This window comes from Natator depressus, chromosome 2 (genome assembly GCF_965152275.1).
Source record: "Natator depressus isolate rNatDep1 chromosome 2, rNatDep2.hap1, whole genome shotgun sequence".
NCBI lineage: Eukaryota > Metazoa > Chordata > Testudines > Cheloniidae > Natator > Natator depressus.
This window is the reverse complement of record NC_134235.1, coordinates 178,729,949-178,752,219: the sequence shown is the minus strand read 5'-3', so window position 1 is coordinate 178,752,219 and position 22,271 is coordinate 178,729,949. Positions and strand designations below refer to the sequence as shown.

Sequence of the window (22,271 nt, the reverse complement as noted above, 5' to 3'; positions counted from 1 at the left end):
CTCCAATATGTTTTTAGAGGTGGCAAGAACAAAATTACTTGATGTCCCAAAGCAAAATCCAGTGGTGATAGTTAAAGGTCAGTGCTTACCCTCCTTAAAATAGGAAACGCCTGTTGTGTCTCAGACATTATAATGGAGTAAGGGTGGTCAAGATCTTGACATCTGAAGGATGGCCGCTCTCCGTGCTACACCTGAAGCATGAGGAACTTGAACCTCTTATTCTGATTCCTCTTAAAATAGAAATGTAAAGGCCACTGCCAAGGCTACCAGTGGGTGGGGGGGACACACACAGGAACAGGCCCAACATTATTTTACTGGAGGTGAGAGAGCTCCAGTTACCTGATTCAAGCTGTTTAACAGTGTGTGCACTACAGACTCATTCTACCAGCTGTAGTGGGGTTCTGGGGCTATAGCTGAATAGTGGTCTAAAAGGATACATCACTGTGTGTTGCTAGGCCCAAAAAGTGACTTGCAATTCCATGTTAAAAATGGCCGCACAAGGATTATCTTGTGGGTATTTTTTTAGTTTGAAAAGCAATGATTGGCTGTCGTCTGAAATCTCTCTTCATGCCCAGTTTGGGGTACATATGAAATATTTTTGCCCTCCGTGGCACAGAATGTTTAAAAATCTCTAGGATTGAGATGGCAGAATAATCATCAAAATATAGAGGTATCTGGTAGGAAAGGCCTGTGGCTTGATTCTGGTGATACACAACTTTGAAATAAGGATCATTGCTGCATATAGTTATATCTATAAGACTGGTTTCTTGTAGTTAGAGACCCAAAAGTGAAGGTATCTTCGTTACTAGGGATAACAACTTTCACAATGTTTTTTCAGCAGACTTCAGTGCCATTTTTTACTTTAGAGTACCGACCAATTACCATTCCCTTACTTAAAATTGAGAATCAGGCTCTCTGAACCTCGTAAAAAAATGAGATTTGTTAGCCAATCAAATGCATGCACAGAAATTGCCATTTTGTCATTTGATTGCTTTGAGGAACAATGTCCCAAATGACAGCAGCAGGTAATAATAATAATACATAGGCCTTTCATCCAGCAATATCAAAGCACTTTATAAAAGAGGTCAGTATCATTATGTGTATTTTACAGATCGGGAAACTAATGCACAGAAAGATGAAGTTGCCTGCCCAAGGTCAAACAGCAGACTGTGGGCAGAGCAAAGACTAGAACCCAGGTGTCTAGAGTCCCAGTTTAATAGTTGGTCCAGTAGGCCATATGGATTATTAAAGCTACAGATAATTTGGGGTTTTGTTGTAGAAAAAATTGACTAAAAAGACATTGATGCAGTCTTAGTTGGCTTTTAATTCTGCGTTGAAACAATAATCCAGTATTAAATATTTTAATATTCATGGCAAGTAGAGAGTGAAAAGTGACTGGCAATATTAAAGTGCTGTGAAATAAAACTGACATGGGAAAATTGCATTCCTTTGAAGGGAATCTTAATTGCCCGATTGTAAAGATTTATTAGCTAGAATTGAATTGGCACATCCTAAAGTAATTCCTGAATTTTAGACAATAAAAATCCAAATAGATTTATATCAAATTTAAAAAAAAAAAAAAGCTTGGAGTGAAGTAATAGTTATAACAATATGATTTGGCCCAAATGTGAGACAGAGCTTTGGGTGCTTTAAAAGTCAGTGTCGTTGGGGCTGTTATGACTGCCTATTTCACTCAGAATAAAAGCTATTTTTACTATTGTGCAAGAGCATTAAGACGATTTTACAGACATAATAAACTTTATAGCATGAGATCAGCCAGTCTGGATTTGCTTCTCTGATCATTGTTTTAGTATTTGATTTACACTCCATGGGTCAAATTCACCTCTGGCCTAACCGAGTACAACTCCATGGAAGTTCTTAGAATGGTGCCTGCTTACATCGTGATTAATATGTCCCTTTACATGGCTGCTGTTCTAATGATTTAGGGAAGTGGCTCTGAACCTTTCCAGGCTACTGTACCCCTTTCAGGAGTCTGATTTGTCTTCTGTGCCCCCAACTTACACCTCACTTAAAAACTACTTGCTTACAAAATCAGACATAAAAAAACAAAAGTGTCACAGCACACTATTACTGAAAAATGGCTTACTTTCTCATTTTTACCATATAATTATAAAATAAACCAATTGGAATATAAATATTGTACTTACATTTCAGCATATAGTAGATAGAGCCTTATAAACAAATCATTGTCTGTGTGAAATCTTAGTTTGTACTGACTTCGCTAGTGCTGTTTATGTAGCCTATTGTAATCTAAGGAAATATCTAGATGAGTTGAGTTGGTGCACTCCCTGGAAGACCTCTGCGTACCCCCAGGGGTAGGTGTACCCATGGTTGAGAACTACTGATTTAGGGCACTGATTTCATTCTGTTCAGGATTAGGCCAAATCCTCCTCTCTTTACTCATGAGAGTACAGTGGTTCAAGGGGACTTCTTGCGTAAGGCAGGTGAACAGGATTTTACCTCCCCCCCCCCCTTTTTTTTGTAAAGATTTAGTTAAATAGCTATTTAAGCCCTACTTTGACTCTCTCTTCCAAGTTTGCTATGCCTCTGTTCACCCATGCTGGAATCCTCTGCCCTATTTACCACGTTGTCTCCTGCTTCCAGCAGGTCTACTTCATAGTGCTGCTTCTTATCCCCTGCTACCTCCATATACACCTTGAGTTCTTTCCTTGGCCACATCCAGCCTGATGATCTTTGTTATGCAGGGCCACCTGGGAGTTACTGTCCTATTGTTGCTCATAACATCACATTGTGCTTCTCAATTGCAGAGAAAGGGCAGCAATTCCACTCCCATGACACCTGCTGAGAGGCTGCCAGCTGCTTGGGGCTGGGAGGGAGGAGAGGAACCAGTTTCTGCTACAGTACTGGCAAACCATCAGTTGCACTACTGTGCTAGTACGGCATCGCTGATTCAGCAGCAGGGCAGGGAGGTAGACACACACAGAAACTGGATTTTTTGGGTGCTACCTACCTGGATTATGCCATCACTGAGAAATAATAGATTGAAAGAGTTAAGTTGGGTCATATTCTGTACCTCTGTATAGTGTCCTTTAATAAATAATAAATTTATAATAATAAGGTTTTAAAATGCTGTGGATTGAGGGATTTAGATGATTCATTGTTGAACTGATAAAAGTTAAAGGCAAACAAAGCCCCAAGCAACATAAAATCAAAGGGCTGTACGCTCAGCTGAGGATATTAGAGAAGTTTCATAGAATGGAACAGTGTTGATTTACACAAGGAGGGATTTGTAAAGTACAGGTTTAAAATTCATCATGATTACACTATTTAGTTTCTCAGGAATGCATTGTACATGTAAACAGTTTTCTGTCTAATGTGAGCCAGGGTGTTTCTAAAAGGAGCCTATCACCATGGTATCCATGTGCCAATTTATATATAATAAGGTTACTGTTACTCTTTTATAGTCTGTGTATTCGTGATACATTGGAATGGGCTCTAAACACTGTGAATGTTCCTTTTACAGTAATACACTCCTCTTTCTAGAACTTGGCTCTTTGACAGGATTGCAAAGAAAAGCCTTTTAGCAGAATAGTGTCTCTGATCAGGCAGAGATGTCCTAGTTTTCTCTCTGTACAAGGGTCCGTTTTCCCTCTTTGTCGTTAGATGAGTGTTTGAGAACCTTCCTTTATCTTCTAGGAGGACACAGTGGTTTTCATCCAGGAGAGGATATCATTTTAGGTTTTCTTCTAAGAGGGTATCATCTTAGGCTGCTGAGCTGATCATTTTGTCAATAAGTCCTGCCTTTGAACTGCCTCAGTGACAGAGGCTTATTCAGATACAGATTAAATCCAAATAAAAATGTCAGACACATTAAATGTTTGCTTGTGCAGTGGGCTATAATCTAAACGTCGTATTTGGGGATTACAGTACTTTGCCAGTCCTGTGCTAAAGGACAAACTTTGAAATATGAAGTTCTTTAAAAAAAATTAAACAAACAGGATATTTTAAATGTGTGCATGGCTATATTGTTTGGAGAAGCACGGGCCGTATGTCTTCTTGCTGTGATTGTATAACCCTGTTTAGAATAATGTTTAAATATTCTTGTGCAGTATCTGTAAATACTTTACATCTTATTTGAGCATTCAGAAAATGCCTTAAACTCTGTAAGGACAAAGCAACTTGAATTCACCTAGGTAGTGGAGACTCATTGCAAACATTGGCTTCCCCTTTTGGGAAGAGAGACTCCCTTATTTAGGGCCTCATACAGTATAAGTCTTCTTTATACAATGGGCCAAAACACACAGCTTACCGGTTGCCAGAAGGAAAAACAAAACAAAACTCTGCACTTATTCTTTGCCAGTGGTTGCTCTGTATCCTGTGTTACAACTCCAGAAAACATTCTCTCTCCCTCTTTTATCTGCAGCTGAGACACCTCAGGGAAGTGGATGCTAAATACCATTTCCTGGCAAGTCCTTATACCAACATCCTCTCCTGAATGTCTTTTTTAAGAATATTAGGTCCGCAAAGGAATAAAATTGTCAGTCCCTTGCAGAGGAACAAGAGTACCTATAAGCATGGCACAAAGACCAGTTAGGATCTCAGAAAGGGGCAGAGGCCATACTTTCTTATACAGGTTAAAAATAGCCCTTCTTACACAACCTTTCATGCAGGAGATTTCTCAAACCAAATAGCAAATTCTTCCAAGCAGGAATCACAGGGATTGTCCTTTAAATTTACAGCTCCCATAGCAGATAACCCGAGGTAGACAAGCCTATTTAGGCTCATTGACATTTCATATTTTTGACAAACTTGGCATGTCAATCCCCAGCTCACCTGTTTTCACATCATTTCAAGAACAAAACAATAGTTAAAATGGCAGTGCTTCAAAATTAAAGCTCATTGAAAGATCTGTGGTGACATTGGAAACCTTTGCATAATTGGGGTTTAGATAAACAGGGGAGTTGACCTAACAAGCTTCAAAGTCTCTGATCAGGGTCTCAAGACTGGGAGCACAGATATCAAAGCACATAAAGATGTAAACATACCTAACCATTGGAGAAATCTGCCTCTGATTTCATTTAGAGAATTTTCCATTTTCATTTTTGCGTCAATGGAGTCACTCCCCATTTTTAAACAACCTAAAATGTTCCCTCCCTCTTCCTCCACATCAAACATAAGCTCCTTGTCTTTGCTTTCAAGTCCCTTCAACATTTAGCTGTTCCATCTTCCATCAGATCAGCTAATATATGAAGCTACCATCTGCCTTTACTCTGCCAGCAATGGCAGCCTCAATTGCCTGCTTGTCCTCTTCTCCATCAAGTACTACTATGCTTTCTCCCAGGCTATCCACTGTAGATGAGTAAAACTCCTCATCAAACTTGCAAAAGCTGTCACCTGGTCCCCTTTTAAATCCCACCACTGTTATATGCCTAAAAATTGCCACCAGCTGGCAATGGTTAGACAAGTGACAAGCTGTGATGTCTATGTTTCTGTTAAACTCTGTTCGGTTCGTTACATTATCCTCTCACTCATTCTTGCACATTTGTCTATTTAGTCCATATATTACATCCTGTCTGACTATGAACTGTCTGAGGCAGAGATTGTCTTCTTTGTTGGCACGATGGGCCTTGATCGGGCTTCCTAAGAGCTACTGTAGTAATAATAATAATAATAATAATTAATAATGTAGTTGAGAGCTGATTAACTTTTAAAATTAAAAACCCAAACCGTATCATTTGAACCTGAATTTCCTCCAGTTTGACTCGATAAAACGTTGTTTGACATTATGTATGGGTATCTTAGATCCTTTAGGAATGGCACCATTGGAGTGGTTGTTTTTAGGGGTCGACAGTGAAACTTGTCCCAGCACAAGGCCTGTGCACCACTTGAATTCCACTTTAGCCCTTAGAATAGTGAGTTTCACTCATTGTTGTAAAACTTTGACTTCCTGAAACCACAGGTTCATATTCTGGCATCCTCTGAGATAGATCATTTGGGTGGCATGCAGTATACTATATGCTGCGTGTATGAATTTTGATAAGACTTTAGAAACCAGGTTAGTTGTGGACTTTGTGGCACTTTTTATACAAGTAAAAGGTTAGTTCTAATGTCTGGGCCAAAAGTTCCCCTTTCCCTAATATTGTTCTGTGTGCCGTGTACTATTTGTCTACGGTCCTCTACCTCAGGCTGCGTTTCAGGGGTGGTGTATGCATAGAGTTTGTGAAATGCAGTTTTTATCTTTGGGATAAAATGCACAATATAAATATAATATAATGATATTGGATGTGACTGTTTCGCTGACTTCAGTGTCCTCGAAAGGAGAGCTTGCTCGCCAAGGCATTTCTGTATGTCAGAACCATTAAAGCTCTGTAGCTTTCATCCTGGCACCTATCAACAAATTTAATCCCCTGGCAAGAGAAAAGTCCTTTTGTGGTTCATAAAGTCTCTTTAACAACAAGAAAAACAATCATCATTCTCCAGATTCCAAACTAGAAACACACGGTTGTGTAGACTTAAAAGTTGCAAATATATATGATCCCAAAATTTCCAGATACCAGAAAGGAAACATGCACATTTATTGGAAATCATGGTCATCCCTCAGAATCAAATGTTTGACAATAGGGAGAATATACTTTGTTTAGTCTACATTCTTATTCTTAGCTTGGTGTCACAAGGGGAAATGCTATGTAATGACTTGCACCAATCAAAGCCATTTCTTACTGGTTCAACTAAGCACATAACTTATGCTGATACTTGAGGAACTAATACAACTTTCAGTCAAATATTTTTGGCAGGTAAAGTATATCAAAATACAATTGTATAGTTACTTTTTATTGAATCCAGCAACAGTCTTTAAAGTTTAGCCAGGGTTTGGTTTTAAAACAAAGCTAAAAATCTTTCTTGAGTTTTTTTTTTCCTTTAGAGAGGAGATGGGGATTGAGATGCATCTTCAATAAATCACTCTTTAAGAAAAGATGTAGCATTTAGCTACTATTGTGTTCCTACTGAGATTTAAGAAATCTGAATATAGTAGCAGGTTATCCAAACATACTGGCAGTAAGTACACAATCTAGTATATTCTTTTCCTTTTCTGAGACTGGGAAAATGAGATGAACTCTTCATGTTGTTGACCACATTCATTTTAGTAGTTTTTAAATTATAAACTACTTGCTAGTATTATATAATAGAAAACCCAACCTCTAAAGTATTTAAGAAGGTTTACAATATTTGATATTGGTAAATAGACTTTTTGATTAAAATTATAGCATTTTAATATGTATTTTTCAGGTACATTACTCTATACAATCATCATCCTACAAGAACCTTAAGTAAGTCAGGCGTGGGTTCATTTCTTCATTACACACAAATTATCAGAACAGTCAACTTGTTGCTTGGCAGTTAAGATTCTGCCAGTGATTAGTTATTGGTGAGAATTCTCACCGTTTCCTAAGCATATAGGTTATGATGTAGGAGATAATCTATTGTGCAGGCCTAGGTGAAGTGAATTCTAGCTTCATATCAATTCCGTTTGAGGCAATTAACTCTTTTCTGGTAGGAACTTTCCAGAATACGATCCTGATCTGACAAAGTTTACTCACTTCACTGACACTTATATGCAAATAGGCCCATTTAAGTCAGTGGAACTACCCATGTGAGTAAGGATTCCTTGTATGAGTAAGGATTGAAGAACAGGCTCTTTAATGTCTTTGAAAAAGCTAGCACAAGGCCCATGTCCCACATACAATCCTAAAAACGTAGGGCTGGAAGGGCCTTGAAAGATCATCAGGTCCAGCCCCTATGATGAGACAGGATCAAATATGCCAAGATCATCTCTGACAGGTGTTTGTCTAACTAGTTCTTAAAAATCTCCAATGACAGGGATTCCACAGCCGCTCTTGGAAGCCTATTCCAATGCTTAATTATCCTTATAGTTAGAACGCTTTTCCTAATATCGAACCAAAATCTCCCTTCCTGCAGATTAAGCTCATTACTTCTTGTCCCTACCTTCAGTGAACATGGAGACATGAACAACAACTGATCACTGTCAGCCCTTAACATATTTGAATACTATTCTCAGATTTCCTTGGTCATCTTTGTCCAAGATTAACATGCCCAGTTTTTTAACCCTTCCTCATAGGGCAGGTTTTCTAAAACTTTTTTATCACTGTCTCCAATTTGTCCAATTTGGCACCCAGAATTGGACACAGGACTCCAGTTTAGGCCTCAACTGTGCCAAATAGAGTGAGACAATTACCTCCCATGTCTAATGTACGACATTCCTAATGTTGATGTCTAATGTTGATCCACCCCAGAATGATATTAGCCTTTTTAGTAACTAGTATCGGGGGTAGCCATGTTAGTCTCTATCCACAAAAACAACAAGAAAAATGGTGGTAACTATCCTTTCTGGAGAAAAGAGAAGTTAGTTGAGATGGGCTGGAGCTGTCATTGCTGCTGCTGCTGTTAAAGTCCAATCCCGTCTTCTAAGATGACAAAACGAGACAAATACACACAAAAGGGGAGAGAAAAGAACAAAAAGATAGAAAAATGCAGCTTCTGTCTCTGGTGTTCACTTTGACTTGCAACCTCACTGCTGGAAAAACACAGGCACAGAACTATGAATTGGATGTATGGACTATAAGTGGATAGAAAGCTCACTAGATCATCGGGCTCAGTGGGTGGTGATCAATGGCTCCTGTATTTGGCAGCCTGTATTAAGCGGCGTGCCCCAGGGGTCGGTCCAGGGGCCGTTGTTGTTCAACATCTTTATTAATGATCTGGATGATGGGATGGATTGCACCCTCAGAAAATTCATGGATAACACTAAACTGGGGGGAGAGGTAGATATGCTGGAGGGTAGGGATAAGGCCCAAAGTGACGTAGACAAATTGGAGAATTGGTCCAAAAGAATTCTGATGAGGTTCAACACGGACAAGTGCAGAGTTCTGCACTTAGGACGGAAGAATCCCATGCACTGGAGACTGACTGGCTAAGCAGAAGTTCCGCAGAAAAGGACCTGGAGATTACAGTGGATGAGAAGCTGGAGATGAGTCAGCAGTGTGCCCTTGTTGCCAAGACGGCTAATTGCATATTGGGCTGCATTAGTAGGAACATTGCCAGCAGATCAGGGGAAGTGTTTATTCCCCTCTATTCAGCACTGGTGAGGCCACATCTAGCGTATTGCATCCTATTTTGATTCCCCTACTACAGAAAGGATGTGGACAAAGTGGAGAGAATCCAGTGGAAGTCAGCAAAAATGATTAGGGGACTGGGGCACATGATTTACGAGGAGAGGCTCAGGGAACTGGGCTTGTTTAGTCTGCAGAAGAGAAGAGTGAGGGGGGATTTGATAGCAGCCTTCAACTACCTGAAGGCGGGTTCCAAAGAGGATGGAGCTAGGCTGTTCTCTGTGGTGGCAGATGACAGAACAAGGATCGATGGTCTCAAGTTGTTGTGGGGGAGGTCTAGGTTGGATATTAGGAAAAACTATTTCACTAGGAGGGTGGTGACGCACTGGAATGGGTTACCTAGGGAGGTGGTGGAATCTCCATCCTTAGAGGTTTTTAAGGCTTGACAAAGCTCTGGCCTGGATGATTTAGTTGGGGTTGGTCCTTCTTTGAGCAGGGTGTTGGACTAGATGACCTCATGAGGTCTCTTTCAACTCTAATCTTCTATGAGTCTAGGATTCTTATCAGCCATTCTGAGACCTGACAAACTTGTACCAATATTAGGCTGTTTAGGTCATTTAGTTGCCTCTCTAGTCACAGGATCACAGCAGTGTACTTAGCCAATTAAGTAGGACTCTTATTAAACAGAAGGCAAAAAGAGAGAGAGAGGAAACAAAAGAAATAAGATGGGGAAGGAAAAGTTCACGGGAGGGAGGGAGAAGACAAAGTCTCCCATTCCAGGTGCTGTTTGGGTTTTAGCCAGAGCCAGTGGAGGTGGTGGTGTCATCTGGGTCCTTCTCTCTCTCCTGGTCTGGTTAGGACATCTCTCAGGAATCAGGATTATGACACGGAAGGCCTGGGGTCCAAGGAAATCGTAAGGGTGGCAGCCAGGATGATAAAGGATACTGCAGCGGTTGTTGGCAGACAGTTGCTGCTTCTGTTAATTTTTCCCAAAAATCTTTTATTTTTAAGAACTCCAGAAGTGAGTGTTGGGTAAAATAGTCCATCCTCTCATTATTTTGTCCACCAGTGGGCCTATTTGCCAACACATCAGTTTTGGTTCATTAATTTCCAGTCCTCTACTTTTCTTATTTACTAGTCATAATCTTAACATGGTCCTTGAGTGGTATCAGTAAAACCCCTTTCTGTTTACATTAATTCAGTCATCCTGTCTCCTCCTTCACCTTTTCTTGAACAATTTTATCTAACAAGCCATTGTGACAATCTATGAACTTTCACTCATTTTTTTTACAGTTGAGCTTATAATTAGGAAAAATTTGTTGGTCCTGTTATCACAACAGGTTCCTATCTCTGTGGGTACTGTAATATAAGCCATAATAGTTTTTATATCAGTGCCTACCTGTCTGTATCTATATTACTTTTTTTGCTGGACTTTTAGTAATATGTGATGCCATTGGAAAAAGTCCAATTTTTCTCAAAGTGTATTAATCAGTACCTTATTTGCTAAGGACCAAAACTGCATTTTTTAATTTTCTTGAGATCAAGTCTAGTTGGTGATCAAAGAAACTCTATGTAAAGTTACTTTGCAGTAAATATCACAATGTCACCTATTGCTAGCCGTATTAACTCTGTTTTTTCAAGTGTGTGAGAGAGCTTCATTCACATTTTATAATTTACTTGCTATCCAAACATGCTTGTCACTGGCTTCCTAGTAGGATAACCACAGGATGAGACCATAGGAGATGCCATTTAAACATTTGTGTTTATTGTTAGAAAAATACTGAGTTGCAGTAGGTCAATGATTTGACCTTTTCTGTTCTTGGGAAATAGCAGAAGGGAGAACAGAATCAAGCAGCAGACAGAAGGTAGCAATTTATCATTTTAACTCACAGGAACCTCTTTCATTCCTCTTTTCTGTGTATCTCCATGCTCACGGAGGAAATCCGTGTCAAAATGGATCTTTAAGATATGAGTTATCTTTGTTTTTCTAAAAGGAACATAAGCCTGACTTGACAACAAGCTGGAGCAATGCACTTTAGTGAAAGACAAACCTCAGAGTTGCAGATGATGTCAACAATTTGACAGTGCAGTGGAGTGACATGAATAAAGTTCAGAGTTAACTTGTGTAATTCACCAGCCTGTAGGGAGCATTGGTTCTGTATTGCTTTAAATGGAAAATTAAAGTTTTATTTCCATGAGGTACATTCAAGTTTCTGCTCAGGAAATGCTGTAGAGGGCAGCATGACTACACCAGAAGACAACAAACATACTCCAGTAACTAAATAGACCTTGCATTGGAAAAAGTGGTGACAATCTCAGACGGAAAAATCCAAGCACAAGATTACGCCAGCTTCAGTTCCAGGATGTATGGGAAGCTGCTAGGGAAGAAAGTGAGATGGACTGGACTGCAGTGTCATCATTATTCCATGCTGGGAAAGCCTGGCTCAGCATTTTTTATTTTCTCTGGAATTGTCTAGGAGTTGGCTGAGAGCAAGTTGGCTGAACCTCAGTCTGTATACAGCAGAGATGATACTGGTCGGTTCACAGAACTTTCAAGAAGAGAGATGAGAGCAATATCTGCTCCTTCTGTTGGGAGGGTGGCTCCACCTATTGCTAGTGAGATTTGCAATATGGGGAAACTTTGGGATTATGCCACGATTCTCAAATTCTTCAAGTCACTGTCTTTCCACACCACACTGGACAAAGACTATACTGCACATCACTGATGCTGGCATGAAAAGCAATCTACATCCACACTGCAGGCGTTCCCTGTTGCCACCCACTGCAGAGACTTTCCCCACTGCTGGAGTCTTTCCTTGTGGAGGGAAGGGCTCCAGCAGTGGGGAGCTACTGGAATCTTTCCCTGCTGCCTCGCCCCCTCCGCCAGAGTCTTTCTCCACTACCAGAGTCTTTTCCAGCATGGGGAAAGGCTCCTCCAGCAGGGAGGGTAGCGGGACATGACAAGCCTAAAAATAGCAGTGTAAACAGGGAGGCTGGCTTGGGTGAGTAGACAGCTTTATAGGGTATGTACTAGTGTACATACGCACGCCCTTTAGGTGTGTCTCTACTCTATTCGATGCATGCATGAGCTCTACATGCTACCAGAAGAAGCATGCAGTGTCGATGTATCTGTAGAGGAGACAGCCTAGTGCACTGCGCCATGCAGCCTCCCTTTACTCTCCATAGCAGCTGCCAGAAGGAGATTACAGAAGATGGAGCCTGAGAAGCCCCAGACCTTTGGGTTCTTTTTCCTAAGCACCTACCAGCTGAAGGCTCTGAAAGTTGTCTGGGCCTTCCAGCCACCTGACTTGACCCAAAGGAATGGACCCAGAGCACTGGACTCAGAAGGATCTTCACAGGTTCCTCATATCACAATCACTCAACTCTGAAACTTGCGCTCTGGATTTTCATTTTCCTATACTGTCATTGGTTGTTGGTCCCTCATCGTTCGATCTCTCTCCTACCATTATGACCCTTCAGCTGCCCCCCCGAACTCTCCCTGTCCATTGCACTCCTCTCCTGTATTCTCTCCCCATAATTACTTTCCCATTTTTTCCTCTCTCACAATGTGTTTCCCTCTTGTTTACATTCCTCTATATTATTCCCAGAAACTGTTCTCCTCACCACTCCTCTCTTCCATCTCAACCTCAGAGAGTGCATAACCTAAACAAACAGTTCCCGCCAAACTGACCTGGAGCAATATATATAAAACAGTCTGATCACTCTCCTGCCTCCATATGAGACTCAGGCACAACTCTTTACTCTTGGTCCCAGCAGTGCGGTCTCATAGAATCCTCCTCCTGCACAGGGCTTTCTGAGCTCTTTTGGAGGCCCAGGCCCAGCTGCAGAAAGCAAGAGAGAGGCAGTACCTTCAGAAGACAAACTCTTCTGCCCTATGTTGTTTGCATTGTGTAGCCATGTTTGTCCCACGATATGAGACGCACATGGTGGGTGAGGTAATATCTTCATTGGACCAACTTCTGTTCATGAGAGACCAGCTGAAGAAGAGCTCTGTGGAGCTCGAAAGCTTGTCCCTTTCGCCAACGAAAGTTGGTTCAATAAAAGATGTCACCTTACCCATCTTGTCTATCTCTTCTGCCCTAGTGACACAAGAGCCAGCAGAACATTAGCTCTCCCAGTGCTTCCACTAGCAGCAGCCAATGATTTTGACTGATTATCACCTGTCTGCCCTTCCCCACTTTGCCCTCTCACCTGGATCCTTAACTTCTCCTTCCTTTTCCCCATACTTCTCCCACCCCACCATTATGAACTCATGCTCTCTGTATAACTCATCACATACCTAACCTATGTACATATGTCAACCTTGAATGTTGGTCAGTGTTGCTGAGGTTTTAACATGAGGCAGAAGAAAGTTCCTTGTGATGATGTGGAGTGCTAGCATGTTTCTACTGACAGTGATATGTGGGCATTAGCTTATACTGTTCCATAAACTTTACCATTTAGGGGATGTCATACTTAGCCAATCCCTAACCCAAGTCTTTTTAAAAAATGGTCACAGCCAATCTGCACATCCAAGCTTTTCTTTTTTCTCCCAATGTGTTTCCCTTTGTTTTAATTAATTTTCCTCCCATGATTTTGGAGCAGTCACACAGACTTACAGCAAATAATATATATACAATTTCATATGTAGGTGCTGGAACTAGGGATGCTGGGGAGCTGCCACACCCCCTGGCTTGAAGTGGTTTCCGTCATATCCAGGGTTTACAGTTTGGTTCAATAGCTCTCAGCACCCCCACTATACAAATTATTCCAGCATCCCTGATTTCATAGCAGGATAACCTGTGGATTCTGGTTTTCATGCTTTGTTAATATTTATTAAGGTTTTCAACTCATTTTATTCCTTCTGGAAAGCCTTACAAAAGTGTTCCTTATCCAGTAATGAAGGAATAAAATACCAGAACTATCACAACTTTTAAAGATAATTCCTGAAGCAGATGTTCACAAACAGACAACTTTTATTAAAATAACAGTGGGAAAGAGTTTGCTTTTGTTTGTTTGGCCCTGGAGGAAATTAAAAAGCCTTTCTATAATTCTGATTATAACTTCAAGTGTGGGTTTTATTGTTCCAATGATGTGGTTGTATGAAGGATGGAAACCTTTAGGGTTTAAAACCTGTTTTAAAAAGCTGTAAATTGAACTGTCCATGTTAATGTTAGGAAAACGGGTCCCATGGCAGTTTTCTCTTCTAGAAGTTCTAAAATGCTGAATGTGTAGGTCTGCTCTGATAACTAACTATATAAAAATGGCACCCTCTTAATCAACACATTGACTCCTTGGAATATCTACTGACTTGTGACCAAAAAAAAGTACCCTTACTGCTAACTTTTGTTAACTCTGCAGAGCCAGTACAGCTAAGAGAGAGGAAAGTGGATTCTATTCTTTTTTGTGCATTATCAACAAAAATGTTCATTGGAGCTTTGCCATTGATTCCAATTAACCATAAGGGCCTGATCCAAAGATCATTGATATCCATGGGAAGATGCCACTGGGTTTGCACTGTTGTCACTGTCTTCAAGCTGTGCCCTCAATGAGGTTGCACTACTGAGTAGTGTAGATGAAAATATAATTGCAAAACCTTTATTACTGGCGATGATGTGCGAAAAGGAAAGAACTCAGCTTGACTTTCAGGTCATAGAATGAGTTTGACGGACAGGCACTTAGAAAAAAAAGTTGTGGGTGTTTTTGTTTTGTTTTAACCTGGAAGACAGTGAGAGATAAGAAACACCTACAATGCCATTTTTATGGAGTCATTTTTCAGAGTAGAACCACACTTGTAAAATAAGCTTTCAGAGAACCCTTCCAGAAATATGAATGGGTGGATTTTCTTTTAATGGATGTATGTTGGTTCGTCTTGCTGAGCACAAGACCTAACACTTTGCTGATGATGACTGAAGGGAAGGTGAGATCGAGTGCACTGTGCACAAGACTAGGAACTTTTGAGTTCTAATTCCAGCTCTAACTGTAAATCTCCGTGTGGCCTTGGGAAAGTCACTTTACTGATCTATCTCAGTTACTTTATCTGTAAAGCTGGGATAATATCAATTTATCCACCTGTATGTCTAGTGTGTGTGTGTGTGGGGGGGGAGAGTGTGAGACTTCCAGATCCCAGAGGTTAAAATATATTTGTAGAAAATACAGTTTAGTAAGAATTTGAACTAGGAAGCTACATTTAACAGAAATGTAGCTGTGACATAACAGTGTAAAATGTTCTTAAGTTAGTTTGTGAATAGAGGATGTTAATAACTGACTAGCATAATTTTTACCCTGTAGGAGTTGAGAATACAGGTTTATAGTTACGTAAATGTTTAATTATAACTAATAAAATATTGACTTACTGATCTCAATGGCATGCTGCTAAGTTTGGAAATTGTTCTTGAATGCTGACCCAAACCTAGTATTAAAATCCATTTTGTTTACGTAAAAGGCTTAAAAAACAGAACAGAACAGAGAGTTGAGAGATACTGTTAAACCTGATGTGAAAACCATTGCATTACCAATACTTGTGAAACAGGAGGCAACACGAGAGGACAGGCAGAAGTGGGGCCCAGTCCTGCAAAGTGTTGAACATCTGTTGAGCAGCCTTACCTCTCAGTGAAGTCACTGTTGGTGTTCAGAACCCAGAGCTGAGTGAATAAGGGAGTCTTCAGTTAAGTGGCAATTTCCACAAGTTGACAAAAATTGTTTCAAATTGGACTGAAAACAAACATTTTTGGTGAATCAAAAAGTCAAAACAAATTTTTTGTTTGGGTGAAGTGAAACATTACATTTTCTTTCAATCATTTTAAAACATTTTTGAATTATTTAAAAGTAAAATCAAAGAAATTTTTCAATCAAAAAGTCATTTCAAACCAGCAAATAAAAATGTTTAATTTTTAAAATGTCAAAAACAAAATGTATTGATTTTTTTTCAGAATTTTTTTTGGAAATGAACAATTCAGTGAAATCAACATGGATTTCTAAAACATTTCACTGAACCTGCATTTTTTGCTCAAAAGGTTTTGTCTTTAAAATGTTGTTCAACTCGTCAAGTGCTTTGTAGGATCAGGCCTATATTTTGCCTTCTGTATGACCCATTATGTGGGTCATAAATAGAAAAAAGAATCTTAAATTAAAGATTTCTGTCAACGCACCTGTTACATGCTCCTTTGCACAGGATTCCATTAGCTCTTTACTGTGTGATCCTAACTTACTGAACAGCTACTCAACTCAAGAGCATACATTAATACATGCACACCAGTGGAGGCTGGTGACCTTGGAAGTGGGGCAGCAAAACTGACACACGGCATATTCAGAACCATGTGTCAGGTTAGCTTCCCCACTTCCTGCAGTCACCAGCCTCCACTGGTGTGCATGTATTAATGTGTACGCCTTGCGTTGAGTAGCTGTTCAGTAAGCTAGGATCACAGGGTAATGAATTACCTGACTCAAAATGGGCAGGGATTACCATATTTACCCAGGAGAACCTCTATTGCTGGAAGATTCAGCAATAAGTATTGACAAAACTATATTTTTATACATAGGTATTAGATCTGGACTGATTCCAGAATCTGGAAACTGAATCCCTTAAGATTCTGATTTCCGTGTCTGACCCAGGCCCAAAAAAGCTTATTTTCTGGTTTGGATACAAATGGAAACTTGTGAAAGTGGTTGATCTTGTGAGACTTCCATCACATGAGAGGATCAAATTAATGAAAGGTCATCTGATCTCACAAGGTTTGTGCCATTTTGGCCCAGAATTGCCAAGGACAGTTCATGAGATTTTGGCAAACCCTAGCTCTGATTTAGACTCATACCTAGATTCTAGTCTAGTTCTGACCTGGTTCTGGATCTGAATACTGCCTCTTTAGTCCACTTTTAGTATTTTTGTTTTCTGAAAATATTTTAACTGCTTTTTTTAAAATTCTTTTTTATATAAGTGGAGTCTTCTGTCAAAAGTAATTAAGATAAAAGGAAGCAGAGAACTCATGAAAACTTGGACCTGATACTGATCTCATTTACATTAATGTAAATCAGGTGTCACTCCATTGACTTCAATAACCTTCCAGTTTTAAACCAATGAGATTAGAATCTGATCCAAATTGTTTATCAAAACCAGGATAGATTTTAATTCATGACATCATTATTTATAATGATAATTCTTTTCAATTTGCAGATGGGCTTCTTTCGCAGGAGATACAAAGAAATCATTGAGGCTGAGAAGAACAGGAAGGAGAATGAAGATAGTTGGGACTGGGTCCAGAAAAATCAATGAACTGCCAGAAAAAAGGGTCATGTGACACACACTTGCTAGCCTATTGGTCCTGCTCTTGTATCTTCCATATGTGGAAGAAGGAATCTTCTCCAGATTTTTCGGAGGCCCTGTTAATGCTGTGTTCTTTATCATCCTAACAAGCTAGGGAACATATCCTGAGGCAACCACTGCAGCCATGTCCGGTGACTGGAGCGATTTACATTTCCTGTAAGAGTTGAACTTTGAACTTTGGTAACCAAGCTGCAGTGCAGAGCAATATTTATGAATCCAACATATGTGGTATACCCTCAGGGGAAGACTGATACCTAAAAGTATTTTTATAAATATAAGCTTTTTATACTGATTATGTCTTTATATTTGTATCGATGTTTTATTGTTTCTATTGAATAGCTATATAGTTCACTCAAGCACTGATATCTGGCTAAAACCTTGGAAATACATATATGTATATATAAATCTTATTGTACTTTTGAACTTCAATGCAAAAAAAAAAAGACTTTCAGATGAAACTAGCTGAAAAACCTCACATAGCAAATCCACAAGGCTTTGTAATGTATATAGACCATTTAATGGCAATAAGCCAGTCTTTTCACATTTTTTAAGCTGAAGTTGACTTTTGAGTTATGAGCTAAAGAAACCTAAAGTATTACTCACATATGATTTTCTGTATTTGAATTTATCCGTTACTAATCTGAGCTGTGGAAAACAATTACTCACAGCCAAGTAACAAGAATTATAGTTCCACATTGCCTCTTGTATTTCAGGAATATAACCTTTTAATCACAGGGCATATTGCACTGAAGAAAGCAGTGAAGAATGTCTTCCTGTGGCCAACTCTGTCTCCCACATCTGTAAACCTTTGACAATAGGCAAGATTTGGGCAATCAAGATACTGTAAGGATATAATTGGGCCAACCACTAAGGCATCAACTAATTACCTAGTGTTAAAAATGGGATTAGTTATATAAAAATTCATGATATAAAAGATGGTCTTTGATATTGTTAATGGTCATAATCTGTTTCACATGTTGCTGTCCAAGCTATGTGATACATAGGCTAAAAGGTCTGACTATTATGCCTGCCATCTAAATTTTATACATCCAAGTTACAAGATTGTTTACATGATAATATTTAGAATAATGGCCATATTAGATAGATGAGCAAGTTAGATGTATTTCTAAATCTTGAGGTTTCATATTTGGATGCCTTTAATACTAGCTGTCATCCTTCATCTAGTATTAAAAACTGAGTTGAATTCTGGCACAGGCCTTGCTGAAATGCAGACCCTCACTCTCAAATAATTCTTCAGCAGATTTCTTACTGGGCTGGAAGAAACGCTGTGCTAATGAATTCAGCCATGTTCATACAAAGAGCTGTCTGGTATCTGGCTAGAAGTAGTGCTGCTGGTACACCACCGGTTTATAGACGTTATTAGTCTGCTTCTGCTCTTACATTTCAGCAGAATACATCAGGAGCAATTCCATTGACATGCTGGTATAAAATCAATGTAAGGGAGAGGAGAATCAAGCCCTGTGTGTTAGAAGGAGATGAAAAAGGAGCAAGATCATGACTGGTGTCTTATTGTGGCATGATGAAAGAGTACTGCAGGAACACCGAAGACCTGAATGCAAAGAATAAACAAGAAATCCGCATGAGTACTTGTCTGATCCTTACACTTGTGAAAAGGCATTTTCTTTGCAAATTCACTATCATTTCCAACTACAGAATATGAACCATGTCCATACTTGTGCATTTTTTATGTGCCCCTTATTATTTGGATGCAGGTTGATACTTTATGTAGCAACTTTATCTATCTTAACTTCTAGGGAAGGAGACAGAGATAATGTTGTATCCACTCTAAATTTTGTCACTGAAGGGCCTTCTTATCTATGTCGGATTGGAAGTATGTTCAGCTGCATTTCCCAAAATGATGACAGAAGTATAAATAAGACAGATTTAGGTCTTGTCTACTCTTACAGCGCTGCAGTGGCGCAACTGCCCTGAGGTACTCCACCTCCCCAAGAATTGTCTACGCCAGGGGTTAGGTCAGTATAACTACATCGCTCTGGAGTGTGGGGATTTTCCACACCCCTGGGTGACGTGGTTATACTGACATACGTTGGTAATGTAGACCAAGCCTCGGTGTAGCAAATGACCACATAGCCAGAACATGAAAGGATCCAGTAAGCAAGAACATTGCTATGATCACTTATAGAAAGCTACAAATTATTTTTTAATGAGCACAAAGCCAAAGGATAATTGTCTCCTATTGCACTATTTAGTATCCTAGACTTGAGCCAAATTCATCCCTGGTATAATTCCACTGACTTCAAAGTACTTTTGCCAGGAATGTATTTGGCTACATGTGTCTGTTTGTACTGATAAAGTACTGAAGAAGGCTACAGACTGAGAAAGGTGTGTTGTTGTAAGGGACTGGATAGAAGAGAGAGAATAGATGCAGTATAAGGGATTGCCTAGGTCAAGTCAAGATATGGAGGGAAGGAGAGAGATCCTTATTTAATAATAAAGATATTTAATATGTCTCTTGACTCATACAAAATGATGTTGTTTGGCTAGATTAGTGACAGTATACCATAAATAATCAAATCAGAGGATCTTAGCTGCTGTGTGGTGTTAGGTATTTTGTGGTTCAGATGTCACAAAAGGTTTAGTTTTTCTGTATGAGCTCATCATGAATTTCTCTATCAGTTTCTTGGCACATTCCACTGTGACTGCTCCCTAGTTCCACTTAGGATGGTAAGATTTACCCATGAAATACACTAGGACATAGCATATTTAAAAATAATAAATTCAAATTTCATTAAACCTACAGGTTTTGATCAAGTATCAGTTGGTTTTAATGAACTTCTGAAAAGAAAACCAAACCCTTATGAAAACGTAGTACACTTCAAATATGTATATAAAGTAGATATGTGCTAAAGGTGTGCTGTTTTTTTCACAAGGAAGCACAAAGATATAAATCACTTAGGGCTGTTTCTGCCATGATCAGGGTGCCCCCTTAGAGGTGTCGAGCACCCTTGACTCTCCTTTACAGTCAGAGAAAGATTTGAGACAAAACTCAGTGAATAAAATTCACCTCTGCGCAGAGGGCTAGTGTGGGGCCTATGCACTGCTTAACACCTAGCAAATAAGTGATAGAGTGCTTAGGTCTTGCCTTAGGGCAAAGGTGATGGGGGAAGAGATGACTTCTTAAACGCTGCTGCAGGAATGGCACCCAATATATAGGGTAACAAAATCCTTACTACTTTGAAATGTAAACAAATAGTGAAGGACCCTCTTTGAAATCAAGAATGTTCAGGTAAATGGAATTGGAAAAGCAGCATTGGCTCAAAGTGCAAAGGCTGCGTTTGATAATGCTTAGTGCCATCTTTCTTTGAATGTCTTCTGTTTATGGGCACATTTTGGAATCTTGCACAATTTTCAGGCATGATATTATCTATGTGACAATGGAATATATATGTTGTTTTCACTAAAGGATTTAAGGGAATCATAGACCTAACTTCTGCCTTCATTTAAATTCATACGCTCAGTGGGATTGCTTGGATGTAAATGAGGGTAGGAATTGGCTCACATTGTACATTGATTAAACTGGCATGAAGAGTGTAACTGCTTTGGAGCATGAAATTGCATATACAGCAGGGTACCTGCACCATTTTCACTCTTTTTTTTTTCTTTTAAAATTTCACTCCTTGTGTATTGTAAAATTGTAAATTTCTTTTTGTGAATTTTTGGTGGAAGAATGTGTTTCACTATTATCAATGTCACCTGTATTTAGAAGCTATGTGTGCATCTGTATTCTGATTCACTTGCACTGTTTTGGAAATGTCAGGTTTACAAAACTACAACTTTTTGGGGGAATAAAAAGTGGCTACAAAATTATTCTAATAACATGACTATTCTTATCGCTTTTGTCCAACTCAAATATTTTGCTTTTGATTAGTTAAAAACATTTCTTAATTGTGTACCAACTTATTTATTTATTTTTGGTATTGGTAGCCTTTTATTGAAGTCTATGCATGTTTTAACTCAGGATTAGGCTCCGATCCTACGAACCCTTATGTAGTTAATTTTACTAACCTGAGTAAAGTTAAGCAAGCCACAGGCACAAGTGTTTGCAGGATTGGGTTCAAAGTTTGAATGTTTTGCATTACTGTTAATACTCTTTGAAATTTAAGGTAATCTTCTATATTTATTTGATGAAAAACTGGGAATTTGACTACATTATGGTAAATCCAATGAAATGATAAGCCCATTGCCATTAATTTTATGTTTGATAGTATCGCATTAGCTTCATCAAACCAAACTCATTCCGGAGAACTGGCCGCTCAGAAAGGACAACTCTGTCAATGGAGCAATATTTTAGTTAAGTATGAACTTGGATGAAATTTAAAAATTATTGTAGTGTGCTTGTCAAGACTTATACTTTAGTCCAGATTTAGGAAAATTGTGAATCTAAAAGCAAGATTTTCTTTAGCTCAATCCACCCTTCTCCCTTCGATGTCATAGTATATGAGTAAAAACTGTTTTTGTCTGGCTTATCAAGCCAGTTTACTCGTTTGGTTGCCCTGTTTGTCCTTTCATTTCTATTACTTTTTTTTTTTTTTTTACTTTTCTTTCTCTGGGTTTCATTTTAGAGTTTTCTCATAATTTCAAGGAGAGTGAAATCTATTTAATAAAATAAGAACTGGCTTTAATCTTCATTTAAAAAAAGAAAAGAAAAGAAAAGAAAAATCTTTGAAGTGAACCTGAAACTGTAAGGTCCCAAAAGTTCCTCCCATGGTGAAAAAAAAGGCCCTGTTTTACAGAAGGCAGCATGTCTAGTGGTTGGAGCAGGGGATTAGGAGTGAGGAGTCTGCACATCTGTAAAG

General features: G+C 39.2%; 1 protein-coding gene across 1 annotated transcript in view; it reads left to right on the top strand.

Moving 5' to 3' along the window:
• Positions 1-21,266, top strand: part of ITGA9 (integrin subunit alpha 9) — a 288,835-nt gene extending 267,569 nt beyond the window's left edge. Inside the window, exon 28 of the mRNA XM_074945393.1 lies at positions 17,284-21,266. Coding sequence (XP_074801494.1) covers positions 17,284-17,382 — 99 coding nt within the window. The 3' untranslated portion in view covers positions 17,383-21,266. The remainder of the gene's footprint in view (positions 1-17,283) is intronic.
• The last annotated feature ends 1,005 nt before the right edge of the window (positions 21,267-22,271 follow it).